The sequence below is a fragment of the Gossypium raimondii genome, chromosome 5 (genome assembly GCF_025698545.1).
Source record: "Gossypium raimondii isolate GPD5lz chromosome 5, ASM2569854v1, whole genome shotgun sequence".
Lineage (NCBI taxonomy): Eukaryota > Viridiplantae > Streptophyta > Magnoliopsida > Malvales > Malvaceae > Gossypium > Gossypium raimondii.
Genome location: NC_068569.1, coordinates 5,819,376 through 5,838,401, shown reverse-complemented (window position 1 = coordinate 5,838,401; position 19,026 = coordinate 5,819,376). Strand labels below are relative to the sequence as shown.

The following is a 19,026-nucleotide window of genomic DNA, read 5'->3' as shown; positions in this document are numbered from 1 at the left end:
TATGTGACCAGGGATGATATAGAAAAACAGTTCTAATTAGATAAAATGCAACAATTCTCAGAGAAATTCAGTTAATGGTCGCAGTTTTGGATTTTCATTTATTGTTTTTAACTACCATAAATTAGATCATCTTCGATCCCTCCAAAGTCTAAAATCCAGACGGACCACCTTAATCTTCCCGTCCATTTTTGCTATTTATATATCCTTTTGTAAACCAGCTTGGCTTGTCAAAGCCGAGATGGAGTTGACAGCAAGAATGGCGAAGCCAGTTCTGTATTCATGTCTACTCTTTTCATTTTGTCTACTCAGTTTTCTCAGCTTCTGTGAAGCCGCCGATCGACAAGGGGAAATCCTTCACAAGTTGCTGATGTCGGGGAGGTCTGAAAAATCTCGTATATCTTCTTCACGTTCATGGGCAGCTGGCTTGCATGGCTCCAATCCGTCGACGTACTCGCCTGTTTGCATTGAGCCGCAAGATGGGAAAATGGAAGCCGACGAGATTGATGCATTGCCTGGACAACCAGACGGCGTTGATTTTGATCAATACGCAGGATATGTGACTGTTGATCAAAAGGCTGGTCGAGCTTTGTTCTATTACTTCGTCGAGTCACCTCGCAATTCTTCGTCTAATAATCCCTTGATTTTGTGGCTCAATGGAGGTATTTTAATATGTATTATTAAGTTGGTTGGATGATTAATGGAGTGAGTTGAAGTACAAAAATCTTTGCCGAACCAAGGTCGGCCTAATTTTGACAAGTTTTTAAATGTTGGGATCACATCACAGGGCCAGGATGTTCGTCATTGGGGTATGGGGCTATGAGTGAGTTAGGACCATTTAGAGTAAACAGTGATGGCCAAACGCTCTTCAGGAATGACTTTGCATGGAACAATGGTGAGTTGACCTAACCTAATCACCTTGAAACTACTATATAATTAATCTCAAACAAATGATGGCGTATAATATGCAGTGGCAAACGTGATCTTCCTTGAATCGCCGGCTGGTGTGGGCTTTTCTTTTTCTAATACATCCTCCGACTACGACAATGCCGGGGATACCACCACCGCAATCGACACCTACACTTTTCTGGTCAACTGGTTGGAGAGGTTCCCTCAGTATAAAAGCAGGGATTTTTTCATCGCGGGTGAGAGCTATGCCGGTCACTACGTCCCTCAGCTAGCTTCCACTATTCTCTACAACAATGAAAACACAAATCAAACTGTTATCAACCTCAAAGGCATTGCTGTAAGTTCAATAAACATATGCTGATTTCAGTGTGAAAATATTAGTAGTTCATGTTAATGCCTTGGTTTTCAGGTGGGAAATGGGTTGCTGGATGAGGCCATAACTTTACGGGGGATATATGATAATTTCTGGACACGTGCTTTGAATTCAGACGAAACCTACAAAGGAATCCATAAATACTGTGACTTTGCCAATGATACTGCTTCAGAAAAATGCTTTGATTTCACTGGTCAGGCCGATGATGAGATAGGAGACATCGACATTTATAACATTTATGCTCCCATTTGCCTCGACTCTTCTCTGAAAAATGGCTCCCACGGTAGTGTAAGTCTCTAGATTTAGAATTAAAGCAGTTGATTCATGCAACTATAAGAAGTTAAGTTTTATTTTCTAATCTCAACATTTGCGATATATTTTTTGTTTTTTATCTACAAACTGAGAGAACTCAAGAAAAAAAAATTTAATCAAAGTATAAGAGAATATTGTAGTAATAATTCTGTCTCATTGTTAAAATAAAAATAAAAATGGTAAGATGTGTAATTTTTTTAATCAGGTGCACGACTTTGATCCTTGCACGGATTATTATGTGGAGAATTATCTAAATATTCCAGAGGTACAAAAGGCCCTCCACGCAAATCAGACTGAATGGACCCATTGCAGGTACTAATGAAAATGTTATATATTTATAGAAATTTTGATAATTAATTAATATAAATTCTATACATGTATTCATTTTTTTTCTGTTTTATTGAATTTTAAATATTTTTTTATTCGTGTAATCATATTACGTTGAAATTGTTGAAGTTAAATTATCTTACCTAAACTAAAACCATAAATGTGGTGACATTGCAGAGATTATGCATGGACAGATCGGCCACCTACTATTCTACCTATTCTAAAAAATATCATTCAAAGTGGAGTGAGTGTCTGGATATACAGGCAAGTTTTTAATTGAATTATTTTTTTAAGTGAAAATTTTAGCATATAAATAATTGAAAATATATAAAGTATAGCAGTGCAACGACACCTGATAATTGATATGGTGATATCCAAATAATTACAGCGGGGACAAGGATGGGCGTGTGCCGGTTGCTGCGACCAGGTTTTCATTGAACGTGTTAAAGCTTGGGGTGAAGAAGGGTTGGCATGCATGGTATAGCGAGAAAGAGGTAGGAGGGTATGTGGTGGAGTATGAAGGAGGATTGGCATTGGTTACAGTGAGAGGGGCTGGCCATTTGGTCCCAAGCAACCAGCCACAACGTGCACTAACCTTCATCTCTTCTTTCCTTCAAGGGACTCTCCCTCCTTCCACCCCATGATTTTCATGAAATGTGTTATATTGTGTCTATTTTTCTTTTTCTTATTTTTCTTATTTAAATTTGTGTTATCTTGTGTGGGAGCTGTTGTTTGTTTAATTAAATAAAATCTCATACCATTCCGAGGGGTTGCTGAAAATTGGAAAAAAAATTAATTCAAGAATATAAATTTATGTTGGATTTGCATATATTTTTTTTGAAATTTTTATATATATTAAGAAAATTATCTCATATTTATTTCATGTACAATCACATGTAAGACATTATTATGAACAAACACCTCTAGGGATCTTCGCTGGGTTCTTTGATTTCCTAATTGATAAACGAGATTTCTGGGTTTGGAGTAAATGCAAATCAAGTTGCATTTTGAATTTTTATTTATTTATTTTAGGCTCAGTAAGATCAGACTCGAATAAACTCTATAATGGTAGTAGAAAATGAAAGGTTGTATTAATATTTATATAATTTTATAATTAAATTTAAAAAAAAATATTTTTCTTGCGAATTTATAAATCTTCAGATTTTTAATTTCATTTTCTTTCATTACAATGAATCAAGCTGTAAAAAACAAATGAAAATCCAAAACAGCGGTGAGTGTTCAGCTCAAAATCTAAAGGTCCGCCTATGTGAGTCGATTATAAATACATATATAAAAAAAATCATCTGTTCATAATAGATTCTCTTCCCCATTTTTATTTTCTCGATATCTCTTAGACGGATGGTGTGAGCAAGCAATTAAGTGGAAGTCACCCGTCTAATTTTAGTTAAAAAGCTATTAACCACTTCGGAAACCCTTTTCTAGGTTTGTCTCTTAAATCTTATTCTTTTCAAAGGTTGTATAATCTAAGGTTTCGACATCTTAGGAAGATTTGTTTATAGATATGTTGAAGCTAAGGTCGTCTGGTCTGAGTTGTGGAGTTTGTGCGAATTTCCAAATACCCATTTCACGTTGTTTCATGAATTCAATAACAACATCCTCCATTGATGTAAAACCCAAGGTTCCACTCTATCTAAGGCCACCTTCCTTCTCTGCCTCTCTTTCAGAGCTGACCAAATGGCATAAATGGGCTAAAAATCTGGCTTCCTCAGTTGGCTCCTCTTTTATTAACTTAGACAATGGCCCCGATTCCACTCTCCTCCGCAGAGAGCTCAACTGGCTTCTACAAGACTTGATTGAACTCCAACACCGTTCAGTAATATTGTCTCGATTGGAATCGGGTAACAATGAGAATCCAGATGTAAGCGTTGCGTTAAGAGCGCCATTGGAGGAGATGTATTGTGTTTGGAGGCAGAGGATTGAAAAGAGGAGACCTTTTCAGTATGTGGTAGGGTGTGAACATTGGAGGGATTTGGTGTTGAGTGTGCAAGAAGGGGTTCTTATTCCTCGGCCTGAAACTGAAGTGATAATTGATTTGGTTGAAGGTGTGGCTTTGAACAATGCCCCAGAATTGGCACAAGGTTTTTGGGCCGATTTGGGGACGGGCAGTGGTGCTATTGCTATTGCAACTGCAAGGGCCTTAGCAACTCATGCTCACGGCGATGCTTGTGGCAGAGTCATTGCTACTGATTTAAGTCCGGTGGCAGTTGCTGTGGCCACTTCTAATGTGCAAAGATATGGTCTACAGGTAATTCATTTCATTGTTTTAGTATGGACTGCCTAGTGAAAATTCAAATACTTCCTAAATTTGTATTATGCACAAAGCAAGATCAATAGGTTGATATAAGGAAAAAAGGTTAAAATGAAAGAATCAATGCCTATTATGGTGCCTGATCAATCGCCATGGCAGTTTGGATAAAAGACTTTGTGCATAGAAGTCTCTAATTCTTTGTTGCAGAACAAGATATAGGATGAGCACTTGTAGTGATTGGTCAAGATAGATTTGAATGATTTATGCAAGACTATATGACTTAAAAACAACAACTTATCGAAGAAACATAATTTTGTTGTATGCCCAAATAAACAAATTATACTGCCATCATCTTGTTTTTGTGCCTTTCTTATCTCAAATCATATTGAGAAACATGCTTTTGGTTTACGAATTAGGATGTGGTTGAGGTGAGGAAAGGATCTTGGTTTGAACCATTGAAAGATGTTCAAGGTAAACTTGCTGGTGTTTTGAGTAACCCACCGTACATACCAAGTGGTGACATATCTGGCCTACAAGCTGAAGTTGGTCAACATGAACCAATACTTGCATTAGATGGTGGTATTAGTGGAACCAATGATCTTCTTCATCTCATTGATGGAGTTGCCTCCATGTTGAAACCTGGAGGCTTTTTCGCTTTCGAGGTATATAATTTTGATATTTCTTAGATTCTTTTAGCAATTAGCTTATGCACTTATTCCCCATTTCGGGTTGAAAATTTGGTTTCTGTAAAATTGTCGTTGATAAGGGATTGGTAGAGAAATACATTTTATTAAATATGATTCTTATCTCATGTTATGTATATTCATGAATAAGGATAAGGAATTTTAATTGAAATCTTATGTCTGGATAGATCTGGCCGCTACCTTTTACCACATTAACCATGTTTCTGCTCCAGATTTCTTAGGACATTTTCTAACTTGATCCAGTAAGACATATTGTAACAAAGACAGATTTAATAATTCGTTCATTTGCTTATCTTATAACATACAATCGAATCTTGGCCATTCAAAGTAACCGTGTCTTCTTATGAGTCTTTGTTTTAGTTGTGCTTTAATAAGTTTTGTTCTTGCAGGACCAGGTTGTAACTGACTTGAGTTCTTTGTGATTCTCTTGTAACAGACAAATGGAGAAAAGCAGTGCAAGTTTCTTGTGGAATACATTGAGAATGAGAAGCCAGGCAGCTTTCGTGATATGAACATAGTATCTGATTTTGCTGGTATCCAACGTTTTGTGATGGGATTTCGTCGATGAATGGAATGATCGGTAAAATACCTTGGTTTACATTGGTCACGAAGAACAAAAAGCAAGGAAAAGGTCACTGTTCCAAGCAGTTTAGTAGATTACTTTTGATAAAATGTTTTATGATTTCTTTTCCATTGATGGTTTAATTCCATTTGTTGTTTGCCAATATTGTGCATTTATGTGAAAATGGTATATCTTTTAAGTTAATGCTACTCTGCAAAACTCTTTTAGAATGCTGAAATCTTCCAGGGAACAAGTACCATATTGAGATCGAGTACTACTAATTTAGTCAAGGGTGTAGATTTCTTTCGCCAAATGCTAGATCGTCCTATGTTTACTCAAAACTTGGGTTTAAGTGTCAACTACAGCTTTGTCCAACACTCATATTCAATTTTTGGATATCCTTGTCGGCCTAACTTCATCTTATTCAGTCTGAGTAAGAATATGACGTATCTAAAATTACAAAACTTATTATTTTGACTTTATTTTTTTATGTTAATATATTGCAGTTGTCCCAATTACCTCAACCAGGAATGGAAGTTTAACACCCTCAAGCTCCCCATCAAGTCTGCCCGATGTCCATAGTCCAACAACGATGAGGTAAAATAAGAAATATTAGCAATTTGAGCTTTCATTTACAAGAGAAGAATTTACAGTATTTCTCACCGCCTTTGTCTTATAATACGTCTTGATGGAAACAAGTTGAGGTACATGTGGTTGAATATGAAGGTCTGACATCAATAACAGTGAGACGCGAGATATTCAGTTTCAAGCTATCAACCATCTCGTGCCGAAGGCACAACCCATTATCATTCAGCACTCTTGCACCAGTGTTGCAAACAAGAGCTGAAGATGAGTAGATGAGTGATTTTCTAAAATTTTTAATCAAATAATTCAGGTATATGACACTATACCAATGATGCCCGTTAGAACACAAATTCTGCATTATCATCTATAAACTTTGTTTTAATTCATAGATTTCCTTACTGGTAAAACCGATAATTTCTTTCTCATTTCTATCCAATTATTGATAATGAATTGACCATCATCTGCACGATCCCAATGTTTGTTCAAATTCTCAAGTTTTGACATCTTTATTCACATTTTGATGTCAGATAATAACAAAAAAGTTATGGCTCTCAAAGATCGCTAAAGATTGTATCTTGCTTTCTTATCCTCTAAACAAAAAGAGCATATTAATGGGAACAAGGACAACTGGGTTCGACACTACCAGCAGAGGCCAACTTATGGCTGCGCTCCCAAGTATCCACTGGTGTAGCATGTTCATGAGGGATGTGCCGGGGATGTTTCTCTCTTTTGTCACCCTTTACCTGCTTTAGTGCATGCTTAAGGGCAGGCAACAATGCCTCCATGCATTCTGCGACTGCATTTGGATTCCCGGGCATGTTGATGATCTGGATACATGATTAGAATTAGAAACATGTACTTTTAAAAGCACATGTTCATGATCTTGATATACTGATAGCATAAGAAACATGTTCTATAAAAGAACAGTATGAACAGCAATTCCTAGTTTCACACGATATGGTTTGATTTTTTGATTAATCCCTAAGCACACCGCAATAGAAGAGCAAAATTCCAGTAGAGAACTAACCACATCATAAGTGAATTAACTCATATATAATCAACCAAAAGTATAAATAACATCTCAATCTTACCAATGTTGACCCTCTTATGCCTGCTGCTGAGCGTGAGAGCATAGCAAATGGTGTTACCTATTTCCATTACCGATAAAAGAGGTCAGTTCATAGGTGATATTATCTTAAGAATACACAAAATGTGGCATGACATCATATCTAACGTATGTATGAAGGGAAAACAATCTTAGATATATGCAATTATGTGCTTCTTCAATATGATATTAAAACGACCATTTTCTGCGTAAGTTGGGAAAAAGAAACTGCATCTCAGCACACATAATGGATTTTTATGGTTAATCTCTTCAAACATTCCCTGGACACCGAAGATTTGACAAGAAGCAGATAATTGCAAGGACAATCTGCAGTGTGTCATTACATGTCACATAGAAAAAATAAACATGTCTTGCATATTATGCCTTTCATGGAGCCAACTCATTAGGATGCTTAACAAACAACAAATCACACATGGAATTGAAAATCAATTGTGCAGAAAACAGTCATACAAGGGAAGTGCAGGCCTGGCATATCTGCTTATGCATGCAAAGCTTGGTTGCGCTGGCTTAGACACATACCAGGGAAGTTCTTATTCCACTTAGCCTTCATCTCTTACCACGAATGTTTGGAATTTTCTTATTTTGTTTAATTAGATTTAGATTGGCTTGGTTCGCTGTGTATGCATTTTCTGGTCTAAAATGGGTATGGCAATTTCAATCTTTCAGCAAGATCTATCACATAATCTCATGGATGTTTGCTGATAGGTCTATATGAGCAGGTTTAGCTTGACTGAATTGATAACATCACTTTTAAGCTAAGCTAGGCCCAGGAAGAAACAGATAAAAAAGAGTTCTTAAGTTAATTCACGGCATAATTCAGTTTATTACCTTTAAACTCTCTTGCATCATGACATACAAAAGACCGGGTGTTTCTTTTTCAATCACCTCTTTAGTTGCTTCAGGGGTCACATCTCTTGGAGTGAATCCGGTGCCACCTTAATAATGATAATACAATTTTAAGAAAAGGAGTGAGAATAAATAGAACCAAAAGGGAAATCTCTATATCCAACAATGAAAAAGGAGGCTGCTGAGAACAAGAATCTTACCAAGTGTAAGGATAAGATCCAGCTTATCAATATCACTCCATCTCTGCAAAACTTCCTTGATCTTTCCCACATCATCTGAAACCACACCTGTAGCAACTACCTTTGCACCTCCTAACTTTTCCGATGAGGAATTCACAACAGATACTGCCCTTGGCCCACTGCAATTTCATAATCATACAATTTTAGGTATAAGCAAATATGAAGGTTGTTGTGATAGTAATCTGACATGATTGTAGTGATAGAATCATGACATAATTATGCAAGATTACCATCACAATAAAGGTTATGGGTTAAGGAAGAAAAGCCTTCTAGAACATTTCAGAAAACATATGCATGGTTTAGAAATCTGGCTTTATGATAGAGCATAAAAAGATGGAAGTCAACAGTGGGAGCTACTACCTATTCACTTCAACTAAGTAACTCGCATAATTGTTGAGTATCAATTAATTATACATAGGTCATGTTGCCAAATGTAAACAACTTGCCATTGGTGCATCTTGAAGGTGGTTTCGGGTCTGAGATTAATAGATAAAACATTAATGGGAAGCGTGAAAAGTGCCAACATTTAGATGGTTACCATAAAGTCAAATTTGTGAATGCACCCAAGAAATGATAAAAAGAAATAAAAAAGAAAAACAGACGGTACCTAAAATACTAAGAGCTGGAACAAAAAGTCTTCATGCAAAATGTACTATTGCTGTTTCCATATGTTGTAGCAAAGTATTCAGTATTCCCATGTCTCACTTCGTCATGGGACAATATCAACTTTGCTTGTTTGCTTTAGCATCGAATATGTGACCTTTATGAAACAATTATTTAAAGGTGTATCTAGATGCATGGAAACTGGGAGCTCAATGAATGCAGTCCTTTTTAAAGGCCATTGTAAGAAAAGATAAACTTAGCCAGTGACATAAATGATCTGACACCAGACAAACATTTTGGCTCAATATTGTAGCAGAGCTTTCACCCATTTCATATCTAACTAGAATAAAGTGGAACATCAACTCTGCTTTATCACTTTAGCATCCATAAAGTGACCATTTTGACAAACTGGAACAAAGTGGTGTATCGGGATGCTTTTGGTTGAACAATAAACCTTTGTAAACTCACTTTTCAGTATTTGGGTTGCAGGGTTAGAATGATTAGGTGTTGAAGAAATCAATGGATGAATCGTAGTTAGGAGTGACATAAGTCACATGACCCTCATAATATATAATATGGAATCATATTCGCAAATCTGAAATGCAAGCAGTCATAGCCCTTGCACATTTAGATTTGAAATAGATGGGATTTAAGTGAACAACAAATTCCAACTAGATCCATAATCAAATATCCCAAAGAAAAGTAAGTGAAAATTATTGTAGCTCAAGCTTTCTATGTCAATGGTTCTAGCCTTTGGAATCTGGTTTTTAATTGGAAAATAATAAGACTCTCTTGAGATATTACAATTCATAGAAAAACCAGAACCTTAACCTAGGAAATGATTCAATATTTGAAGAAGCAATAAGCAACCACATACCTTCGATCAGGCCCAGCACCTGATGCAACAGTATCACTCACTGTAAGAACAGCTACTTTGAACTGCACATCCTGAGATCCATCTCCCATTATTTCATTTGACACACTTTTATGTGGCGTACTACTTGAACTTGAATCATATGACGATGCAGCCTTGCTCAATGGGGTACCACTTAAATCAGAAATAACAATGGCTGAGACAGAACTTCCAGCAGGAATAACTCTCCCTGAAGCTGGCAACTCGAGTAAAGCATTAGCTGACTTCATACTCAGAAGCCGACTACTCATTTGGTGGCCAGTGCTCTCAGCGACAAATCTAAAATCCGAAAGAAACAAATTGCCTCTTAACACAATTATAATAGCATTACAAGGTAGAATAGAATAGCAAAAACCATGACACTTACAGATAAATTAGGTCCAAGAAGGATCTAACTGAACAAGAAATCGAAAAAGTGAGGAGACCTATGATCAAGGAAACTATAGCTCTAAATTTACCCGGCACTCCCCGATCCATCATTAGCCTCCCATCTGATAGTAGCACGATAAAATTCTGGCCGAACTGGATCTGTCTTTAATGGTTGTTGAAGTCGAGCTTGCACTCTATATAACAAACAGAAGGAAAACAGGACAGTGTCAGAAATAGACTAACAGGAACAGAAATAGAACAATTTATGGGAAGTTTCAGCAACCTCAAAAGATGTGGATTTTCCCATCCAGCTAGGAGACGTACGGTTGGGACCACAAAGAGTTGGAAACAAACTAGACAGCTAACTGGATTCCCTGGTAAACCAAATGCAAGAACTTTGTTCACTGATGCATTCTCCGCCCGGTTTAAACATATCTCTGCAAATGTCAATGGTTTCCCTGGTTTCATGCAAACCTGTCAAGGAAATCAATCCAAACAAAGTTACAATAGATGTCTAATCAATGATGTTCCGGATACCATATAAAAATCTAAAGCTCCAAGGCAATTAGGAACAAAGAATAGAACAGTTTTTGCCTGATTATACAAAAGTAATTTTCTCATGAAGAAATATACACGGAAAACGACCTTGTTGAAGTGCACTTTCCCCTTCTTTTCAAGCAGTGGCTTCACAAAATCCTTATCTCCCATGGAAACGCCCCCAGAAGTCAGAAGAATATTAATCCCTGAAGAAAAAGCACCATCCAAGACCCTCTCAAGTTCTTCTTTGTCATCTCCAACAAGACCAAGGTCATGCACTGTGCATTGTTCCTGTGCTGCAGCTGCCAATAACATTGCACGGTTGGAATCCCTAATCTGCATAATCCATCAACCAGCCTAAATGATGTCTTGATGGAAATTCACAAAACAAAGGAGCTCATCCATCAAAATATGAGCTGGAGGAAATCCAAAAAGAAAAGGTGGAACAGGAAGAAATTAGAGAGCAACAAAGAAAGAGAATGCTCATTATTCTCCTAGATTCTGTAAATATATGTCATTTTTATTGAAAGACCAGCGATAACATAGCTGCAGATTAGGTGTGACAACTAGCATATCAGGCTTCAAAAACTTATTTCTAACTTCCCTTGCTAGCATCCCATGTGCAATTACCTGTGATCTCACTATCACCATGGTTGCAATATTTCATGATCCTCAAACTTTCCAACCCTTTGCACCAAGAATAAATTGTATATAATAAGTCAACCATACCAGCCTTCTTTCAGATTCAATTTTCTTTTTTCTTTCCCCTTTCGGAAGGGAGGTGCTTCAGGAAGAACCTTCAGGCCTAATTAGAGAATTTAACCTTACACAAATTTTGTTTTAGGAAGCTGAACAATCTACATTTTGGAACATTTAACTCAGATACTCCAACGATACCTTGCCACGACTTAGGGATCCTATTGTGGGCTCTACAAGTTCATCTCCAGTAGAAAGTACAGCAATTGTTGGTGTAGGCTGCACCTGAAAATCAGCCATATCATCAGATTATGCAAAGTCATTAAAATGAAAACAGTAGGCAAAGTAGTACCTTCACCATAGTAACACCAACTGTAGCAAGTAGTCCCACTTCTGAAGCACCTAATCTTTCTCCAGATTTTAGAACTACTGCATCTTTCTGAATGTCACATCCCTGCAAACAGATGCTTGTTTGAGCTTTTGACATGACAGAAAGCATGGAAATGTGAAATTGTTTCATATAAAGTACACTCATTCGAAAAGAAAAATATTAGAAGCTACACACAATTGGACAACACAGTAAGTTCATTGTGTCCTGCTTCTTCTCTATTTTTCTTTTTCACCATAGATAAACAAAGTCAGGTCAACTTATACAGAAGGTGAGAAGCCATGGAAGTTTAACTTCATTCCTATTCTCCAACAAGCCATAGACCTGTATGCACACATTCAGAGTGCTCGAGTAACGTACACTTTTCCAATTGAGACCTTTAGCTGTTTGGCAATAGAACCAAATTTCCAATGTACCTATTAATGCTTCCAGAAGGGCGTAAATAACTAATTATTTACCGTGAACATATTACTTCAATCTTCTGAATCATTGACTCAGTTGTTATGACAACTAACAAAGGCTTTGAGGAAGTAGCAAGGCAGAAAAAAATTATCATAGAGACAAGGATGGTTTGTAGCAGAAAAAGGAAAAGGAAGGATGAGACAGTGAATAGAAGACGGAAGTAGGTGAAGTGAGAGGAGTTAATGATGCCATACCACTTGACGAATATCAACACCTTTACTAGTTTGCACCAATATCTTTACATGCTTTGTTTCAGAAGGAGCTTTAACCTGTTCAGTGTCCTCAACTTGGACAACTGCATCAGCACCATCGGGTATTGGTCCTGACGGGAAAAAAAAAGGTGCAAAATGGACAAAATCTTGAGAAAAAGTTAAGTGCAAAACAATATGGTGAAACTAGTTAAGTCTTAAAGATTAAGATTTAAACATATTAGAAGCTCAAATGTCACCATATTATGCCCTAAAATTAGAAGAAGAAGCCCTATTTAAACTTAAATTATTATCAATCTCATTTTTGGAAAAGTATGATCACACTTGAGATCATGTTTTAAAGATCTTGATCATTTAGCAAAAGGCAACAACACTCAATTGGCCACTCAAGAAGCAATGTTATGTTTAGAAAGATTATCTATTTTTACGAATAATAATTAAAGATGAATGGACAAAAATAAGTTATCAACAAGCAACCCACGGGCAAGCTTCTTTTCATTAGCCTACTTTGGCACCCTTTAGCAGACCAGTAATTGGTTTCAATTTCAAAGAAAGATACTTCCAGAACATTCACAAATTCCACCACTTTGGATAAACACACGTCCAAAGCAAAGCAATTATACAGCTAAGTTATTCAAAGATGGAAAAAGTCAGCAAAAATGCAGAAGATAACAGGACCTGTTACTGTCCACATGATAACAGAAAGAACAGACTAACCTCCAGTTGTGACATATGCAACAGTTCCAGGAGTCACTGTGACACCGAGCCCATCATTTCCAGCTCTTGATTCAACTATTACAGGATACTCACCAGGACCATCCGAAGCAATCACAGCATAACCATCCTGCAAGAAGTCTCAGTATATTCAGATAATAGTAATACACACCACAAATCTACCCAACTATGAGATATATATCAATCTTGAACACAGGGGAAGATAGTTTACAATAGAAATATAGCCTCATCCACTATTCCTAATGCCCTGAAAAGGGAATTTTCATGCTGAAGCAAAATGAAAAAACAAATTGAAAAGCCATTTATATATGAAACAAAGAAATTGAATATGATCAACTTCTACATAAAAAAAAAATCAAAGATCCCAATCGCATGTTAGAATGAGATTGAAAAAGGCGACCTTTCGAACTTCAAAGTTAAAAACCAAAAACTAACCAATACCCAAGGGCCTATTCAATCTATATAATTGGAAAAAAAAAGAGCCAATTATAGCATGATAAAAGTACCCATCTCAACATCTCAAAACTGGTTCATTTTTTAGAAAAAGAAAACTGGGATTTGGAGCGAACCTTGATTGAGGCTGGATAAGGAGGCAAGGGGTCAGGAGCAACGATATCTTGAGCCAAAACTTTTCCAAGAGCTTGGTGAAGTGGGACGGTGACAGGTGGCAGTTTCTGGGCAACGCTGAGCACAATCTGAAGAGCTTCGTCGACTGGTATCATCTTTTGGGTTGGTGCAACCGCAGGTGACGCTGCCGCGCTTCGCTCTAGTATATATCAAGTCAAAAGAGAGTGCGATGAGAAGTAACTCGGACAAGACACGAAGACTAGGGGGCCTGGTGGTGTTACTGTTAAGTAATGGTGGTGGCTATCGCTGATTGAATAAGAACATTTGATTTTGAGATGGGTTGTTTGGACATCATTGCAACTTCAGTTACATGTGCGGCTAATTTTAGTAAAATATATTTTAAGTTATAAATTACAATCATATTAGAATGTACCATTGGAATAAATTATTATAGGTATTAAATCGAGTTAAATGCTCAATCTTATTAATACTTAATTGAATAATTAATTCAATTTAAATTGATTCAGTTACACATAATTTCCACAAACAAAACTTAAAATCTTTAGACTACATTTGATTTAAAAATATTTCTCATTTTGGTTTCATTTTCTTAAAAATAGAAAATATTGAATAAAACATAGTTGAAATTTTTAAAATGTTTCTTGAAGAATGAAAAGATTTAAAAATTTAAAAACAATAAAAGTTATTTTCACCGTTTTACTAAAAATCAAATTGACTTTAACATTAAATTAATTAACCTAAAAAATCAAACAGTTATTAAATATCAAATGTCACCCTGGCTCAAATCCCATGAAAATGTATAAATATTTTTATTTCTCATGTTTTATTATAGGAAAATAAATAATAAACATGTTTTCATCATTGAATTTTTTGTATTCTTTTTAAAAATAAAATAAAAATATTTTTTACAAATTAGAAATAAAATAAAAATATTTTCAAAAATCAAACGTGTAATATAAACTTTTAAAATTAAAATATTAAATTTCCAAACAAAACGTAAACATATAATAGTGATAAACTTTTTCTTTTCATTTCATTTAATCAAATGAAACAGGAAGTGAATTGCTTTTTTTTAATGGGTACAATTTATTTACTAACTGGTCACCATAAATATGATCCAAGAGATTAAACATTGAAATTAGCTTGTTTAGTAAGTTCTGAATATAAATCATGGATTACAGAACAATTTGAGAATCAGATGAAGAGAGATTATTTGCAACATCCAAGTTGGTTTTAATTGATGAAATATCAAGTAGATAGTTTTGCAGCAAATAAATGCATAATTGCTATTGTTTTGAGACGAATAGAAGACATCATTCATCAAAAAAAGAAAAAAAAATACAGTGAAGTACCCAGTGTTTGCAAAGTAAGGAAAAAAAAAAAAGATTGGTTTTGGAAGATTACTCAGGTTTCGTGGGTTGCCATGATTGATACCTAGTCCACTCTCTCTGACAAGGATTAAGTGCATGTCCTTTAGAATGGTAGATAAATTCACTCCCCTTTCCAGATAAGTTTTCCTTGTGCTCAACCCATACCTCTTAGGTTTTAGCATCAAAAGCTGAAAAAACAAATATCTTAATAGACCTGTCGTTTGTAATTGTATCCCTGTTGAAGTATTAATATATTTATGATACATTAATAATTCATCTTAGGTAGATTCTGATATGTTCATATATTTGCATCTTGTTTGTGTAATTTTTTCATAGCATATTGTGTTTTAGTTATTTTTCTCCTGTCATGTAATCATGTTAGGTCCATTACTATTGGGTCTAGTTCTTAAGCACATAATCCTTTTTATGCATGTAACATAGAACAGAACAGGACTTGCCTCATCTCCTGTGTGATCAGTTATGCAGTGAAGCCAACCTTGCCATTCTGGGGGTACCTGAGATGCATCATATCAATCCTTTTTTGCATATTCAACCCACCTGTGTCTTCCTACAAATGCCATAAATAGTATGCGTCAGCTATAAACATAAAGCGAGATAACAGCCTCTTGTTAAGTACACTCATGGAGGAAGTATTTACAGCTTTCAAAAAGTTGATTGTTAAAATTAAATACATCATGCATGCATGCATGCAAGAAAAGGAAACATGAAATCTGAAAATTCAGGAACGCTGTGGGAGGGACGATATTTTTTATTGATTGAAGGCATTCAAGTATTCAAAGCTCAAGTGCACATAAAAACATAATCCAGTTCTGCCTTTATCAGGAGGAGATAGCCCACCTCCACAGCCACAACTTGGAGGAAGCATCACCTTAATCTGCACTAAAACCAATCCAAGTTCTCTCTGGCTCGATATATGTTTATGCTAAATCGAGACCAAGAAAGGGAAAGAGGCTGTCTCTACTTCTAGCAATTATTTCTTGAACACAGTTCTTTTTCACCACTGATATGGAACTGGTGGTGCATTTTCAACATGTACATTATATAAAAAGGAACAGTGAAACTAACCAGATTGAGTGTCCCCAAGTTTCTCATAATACTTGTTGCCAAACTTATCAACACCCCCAACTGTTGCCCCAATGTTATGGATTTTAGTTTGCCTGGATGAATCAAGCAAATTGCTTTCGAAGATGCAATAAATAATAATGATGAATATATGCAAACTAACTTCAGAACTCAAGGATCATTTGAAAGTAAAGAACTACACATAGAAGCCAGAGGTATGAAGAACTGGTAAGAATAAAATAAAAACAAAATTTATTTTGTTCTTCAAAAGAAAAAACTCAAACTATAAAAAGTAGTATAATAGGAATACCAAAATACAGAGCATGGCTGTCAAGGCCATATAAGCGTGTGAAAGCCCCCTATAAATGGAATTAGTCAAAAAATAGCAGAACATGAAAAATGGAACCTCATTTTCAGCTGGAAACAAATAAAAGCAATTGACGAGCTAAAAGGTTAGCTTCATTCAAGTTTAGCTTGTCCCACTAATTAGAACAATGACATGCCAACATAAGCAGATTGACTATCAAACATTATGGGAACTTGACCTTTATGACCAAGACAAGCACATCTTCTCTTCTTTTCTTTTCTTTCTTTTTTTTTTTCTTTCTGAAAAAGAAAAAGATTACAAATATCACTCTGCTTCAGCTTGATAACTTTCCTGGAACCAATACAAGATATCTAGACTAGATAGTAGATACCTTTCCCCCACAATGACATGTAGTTTTTTTTCACCATCATATTCATTTGCTACTGTAAAGAGTAAAGAAAGCAATTGTCATTCAGAACTCACTATCAGGGTAAACCCTTCTTACCTAACAGAAACATATAGCTACATGTCTGTGCAAAGAATACTTTAAGAAGAGTTTTTGGTGAAGAATGGTATAGCTTGAGGAGAAGAAACCTAATTAGCCCAATAAAATTGCATAAGCTATTCAAGCCTTGATCACAACTCAAAGCAATGCTTCTTGACATTGCACATTTCACGAATTCAGACCAAAGGTAGATGAGAAATGATGATGAATAAGGCATCTGGTCCCATTTAAGGGCAACTGAACTGCAATGCAAGATTAAGGATGCTAGTCTGCAGATTTACATGCCAATAGAGATACTATGGCTAGTATAAACAAATGTATGCAATAACAACCTAAGATGTCACTTTCAATGAAAGACTACCAAAGCAAGATGTCTCTAAATTCAGCATGTTGCACTCAGAATTGATCTAATATCTTGACATTGTATGGGACTGGCAAAAATATCATGTCATTACATCTCAAATTATATAAAATCGAGAAGGTTTAGTAGCTGACACTGGAAAGTTCTGCAAGCATTTTATCATTCTCACAAGGTTCCAAAATGTCCAAGGGACGATGTCAGACTAAGAGTATGGACCTGATTGCATTTAATTGTAACTGATGAAATGGTTAATAGCTGGCAGAAACATGGCAAGTCTTCTTTCATGCGAGCACAAAATTTTCAGTGAAAACCACTGAAACTCAAATCCAAGTCAGCAGTAGAAACTTCGTCACAAGCAAGACAATTACCAAGGGCAAACCATTTCTTCCCATCAAATGTGAAGCAAGTAACATGGAATAGACCCAATGGAGCTCGGATTCAAACCTTAAATTTCTAAACAATTAAGGGTTAAAAGAAATTTATTATACTTGGTTTACCAGTGAATTCAGTATCTAAGAACAAAATTTTTTCCTTTCTTTCCTGCAGACACTGAATGCCATTTCAAGTTGTAGCTTTATAATCTTCGGATCAAAAACATTTCAGGGAAACCGGACAATATTGCTAGCTTCATGTTTTTTCTCCACAAATCAAGTGCATTGCCAATCATTTCCAGATCCAATTGAACTTAAAGCTGCAAACCACTTACCCTAATTATAAATTTATTAAAACTTCAATTTCAATTACCTTCTAATTCTACCTTCTTCTTCTTCTTTTTGAGAGAGAGATTTTCAAGTAAAAAGAGAATCTGACTTACAGAAGGTTTCCATCGAAGATGCATTTCCTAATGGATAAATAAAAGGAATAATAGTAAGTAAAGTAATGGAAGAATAATGTGAAAACCCGGGGGGGGGGGTAGTTTCCTTAATCGAAGAATTAATGCAAGTTTTAAGAAGTCCAAATGATAAAAAAGGGAAGAGAGCATATTACGAACGTGAAGCCATCTTCCTTGAGATCCCTTAGGAATGAGCGGAGACCCCTCTCTCGGATCGCCTGCAACGCGCTCTTCACCACCGTCGTTGCCATCCCCACCTCTACCTGCCTCCTATTTTTTCACTTTTATTATTGTTTGGATTTTGGGCTTTCTTATTTATATTTACCGATATAACTTGCCGAAATAAAATCTATATTATAATATTTACCGAGTTCATAAGCTTGTTACTCGCGAGCGACGAGAATGTAACTCGTCATCCATACCTGCTGGCTACTGCATTTGTTTTCTGTTTACGCCATCTTCTTTTTTTAGTTTCCCTCTCGATTGGGAAGAATGGCTACTTAGACATGCAACATTGAATTGAATTTGTCTTGGGTGGGATGCAACTCCTTTTTCGCTCAGCAGATTAAAATCTTCATATGATACAAAATAAAATGTGCTGAGAATTCCCATTTTGGTTAATTTTCTATGAAACCAATGCAATTTCAATTCCATTCAATTTTTGTGCTTTGGTGGTAAAACCTGGAGGTGGAGGAAATGCCATACCTGCAAAACAAAGGAACTGGGAAAAGTAAGGAGCGTGATGGCCGAAATATAAAATTAAAAATGAAAATAACACAATGAAGACCCAAGGTAAAAAAGGCTTAGAGCTAGAGAAAA

The 19,026-nt window shown here is 35.9% G+C and overlaps 3 protein-coding genes across 7 annotated transcripts; 2 read left to right on the top strand and 1 right to left on the bottom strand.

Annotated features, from left to right (window-relative positions):
• The first annotated feature begins 318 nt into the window (after window positions 1-318).
• LOC105765979 (serine carboxypeptidase 1) lies at window positions 319-2,562 on the top strand. The gene is made up of 7 exons (XM_052631481.1): window positions 319-659; window positions 785-892; window positions 969-1,243; window positions 1,316-1,567; window positions 1,797-1,903; window positions 2,096-2,182; window positions 2,307-2,562. Exons 1-7 carry the CDS (start codon window positions 368-370, stop codon window positions 2,560-2,562), a joined length of 1,377 nt encoding a protein of 458 aa, XP_052487441.1. The 5' UTR covers window positions 319-367.
• Window positions 2,563-3,118: 556 nt separating this feature from the next.
• Window positions 3,119-7,016, top strand: LOC105769008 (uncharacterized). 5 transcript variants are annotated; one of them, XR_001125939.2, is made up of 6 exons: window positions 3,119-4,184; window positions 4,604-4,849; window positions 5,328-5,522; window positions 5,960-6,050; window positions 6,153-6,348; window positions 6,566-7,016. XR_001125939.2 is itself a non-coding variant. In XM_012589343.2 (3 exons), exons 1-3 carry the CDS (start codon window positions 3,441-3,443, stop codon window positions 5,457-5,459), a joined length of 1,122 nt encoding a protein of 373 aa, XP_012444797.1. In that variant the 5' UTR covers window positions 3,119-3,440; the 3' UTR covers window positions 5,460-5,718. The 5 variants fall into 5 exon arrangements, 1 of the variants encoding a protein (XP_012444797.1); XR_008196156.1 differs by having other exon boundaries at window positions 5,328-5,538; XR_008196154.1 differs by having other exon boundaries at window positions 5,960-6,348.
• LOC105769007 (molybdopterin biosynthesis protein CNX1) lies at window positions 6,429-18,917 on the bottom strand. Its single transcript, XM_012589340.2, is given in 18 exon segments — window positions 6,429-6,865; window positions 7,130-7,186; window positions 7,993-8,099; window positions 8,211-8,368; window positions 9,730-10,044; window positions 10,224-10,328; window positions 10,418-10,608; window positions 10,780-11,007; window positions 11,569-11,652; window positions 11,720-11,821; window positions 12,412-12,539; window positions 13,144-13,270; window positions 13,731-13,889; window positions 13,891-13,927; window positions 15,578-15,687; window positions 16,206-18,216; window positions 18,367-18,477; window positions 18,575-18,917. Coding segments are annotated over 15 exon segments (2,022 nt in total). The 5' UTR covers window positions 15,583-15,687; window positions 16,206-18,216; window positions 18,367-18,477; window positions 18,575-18,917; the 3' UTR covers window positions 6,429-6,646.
• Between the last annotated feature and the right edge of the window lie 109 nt (window positions 18,918-19,026).

Bases quoted from the DNA above. Each gene is read 5' to 3' on its own strand.
- LOC105765979 (XM_052631481.1), top strand. From the start codon at position 368: ATGTCGGGGAGGTCTGAAAAATCTCGTATATCTTCTTCACGTTCATGG. The intron at 1,244-1,315 runs GTAAGTTCAATA...CTTGGTTTTCAG, and splicing joins TCAACCTCAAAGGCATTGCT to GTGGGAAATGGGTTGCTGGA. The intron at 1,568-1,796 runs GTAAGTCTCTAG...TTTTTTAATCAG, and splicing joins AAAATGGCTCCCACGGTAGT to GTGCACGACTTTGATCCTTG.
- LOC105769008 (XM_012589343.2), top strand. From the start codon at position 3,441: ATGTTGAAGCTAAGGTCGTCTGGTCTGAGTTGTGGAGTTTGTGCGAAT. The intron at 4,185-4,603 runs GTAATTCATTTC...TTTACGAATTAG, and splicing joins TGCAAAGATATGGTCTACAG to GATGTGGTTGAGGTGAGGAA. The intron at 4,850-5,327 runs GTATATAATTTT...CTCTTGTAACAG, and splicing joins GAGGCTTTTTCGCTTTCGAG to ACAAATGGAGAAAAGCAGTG.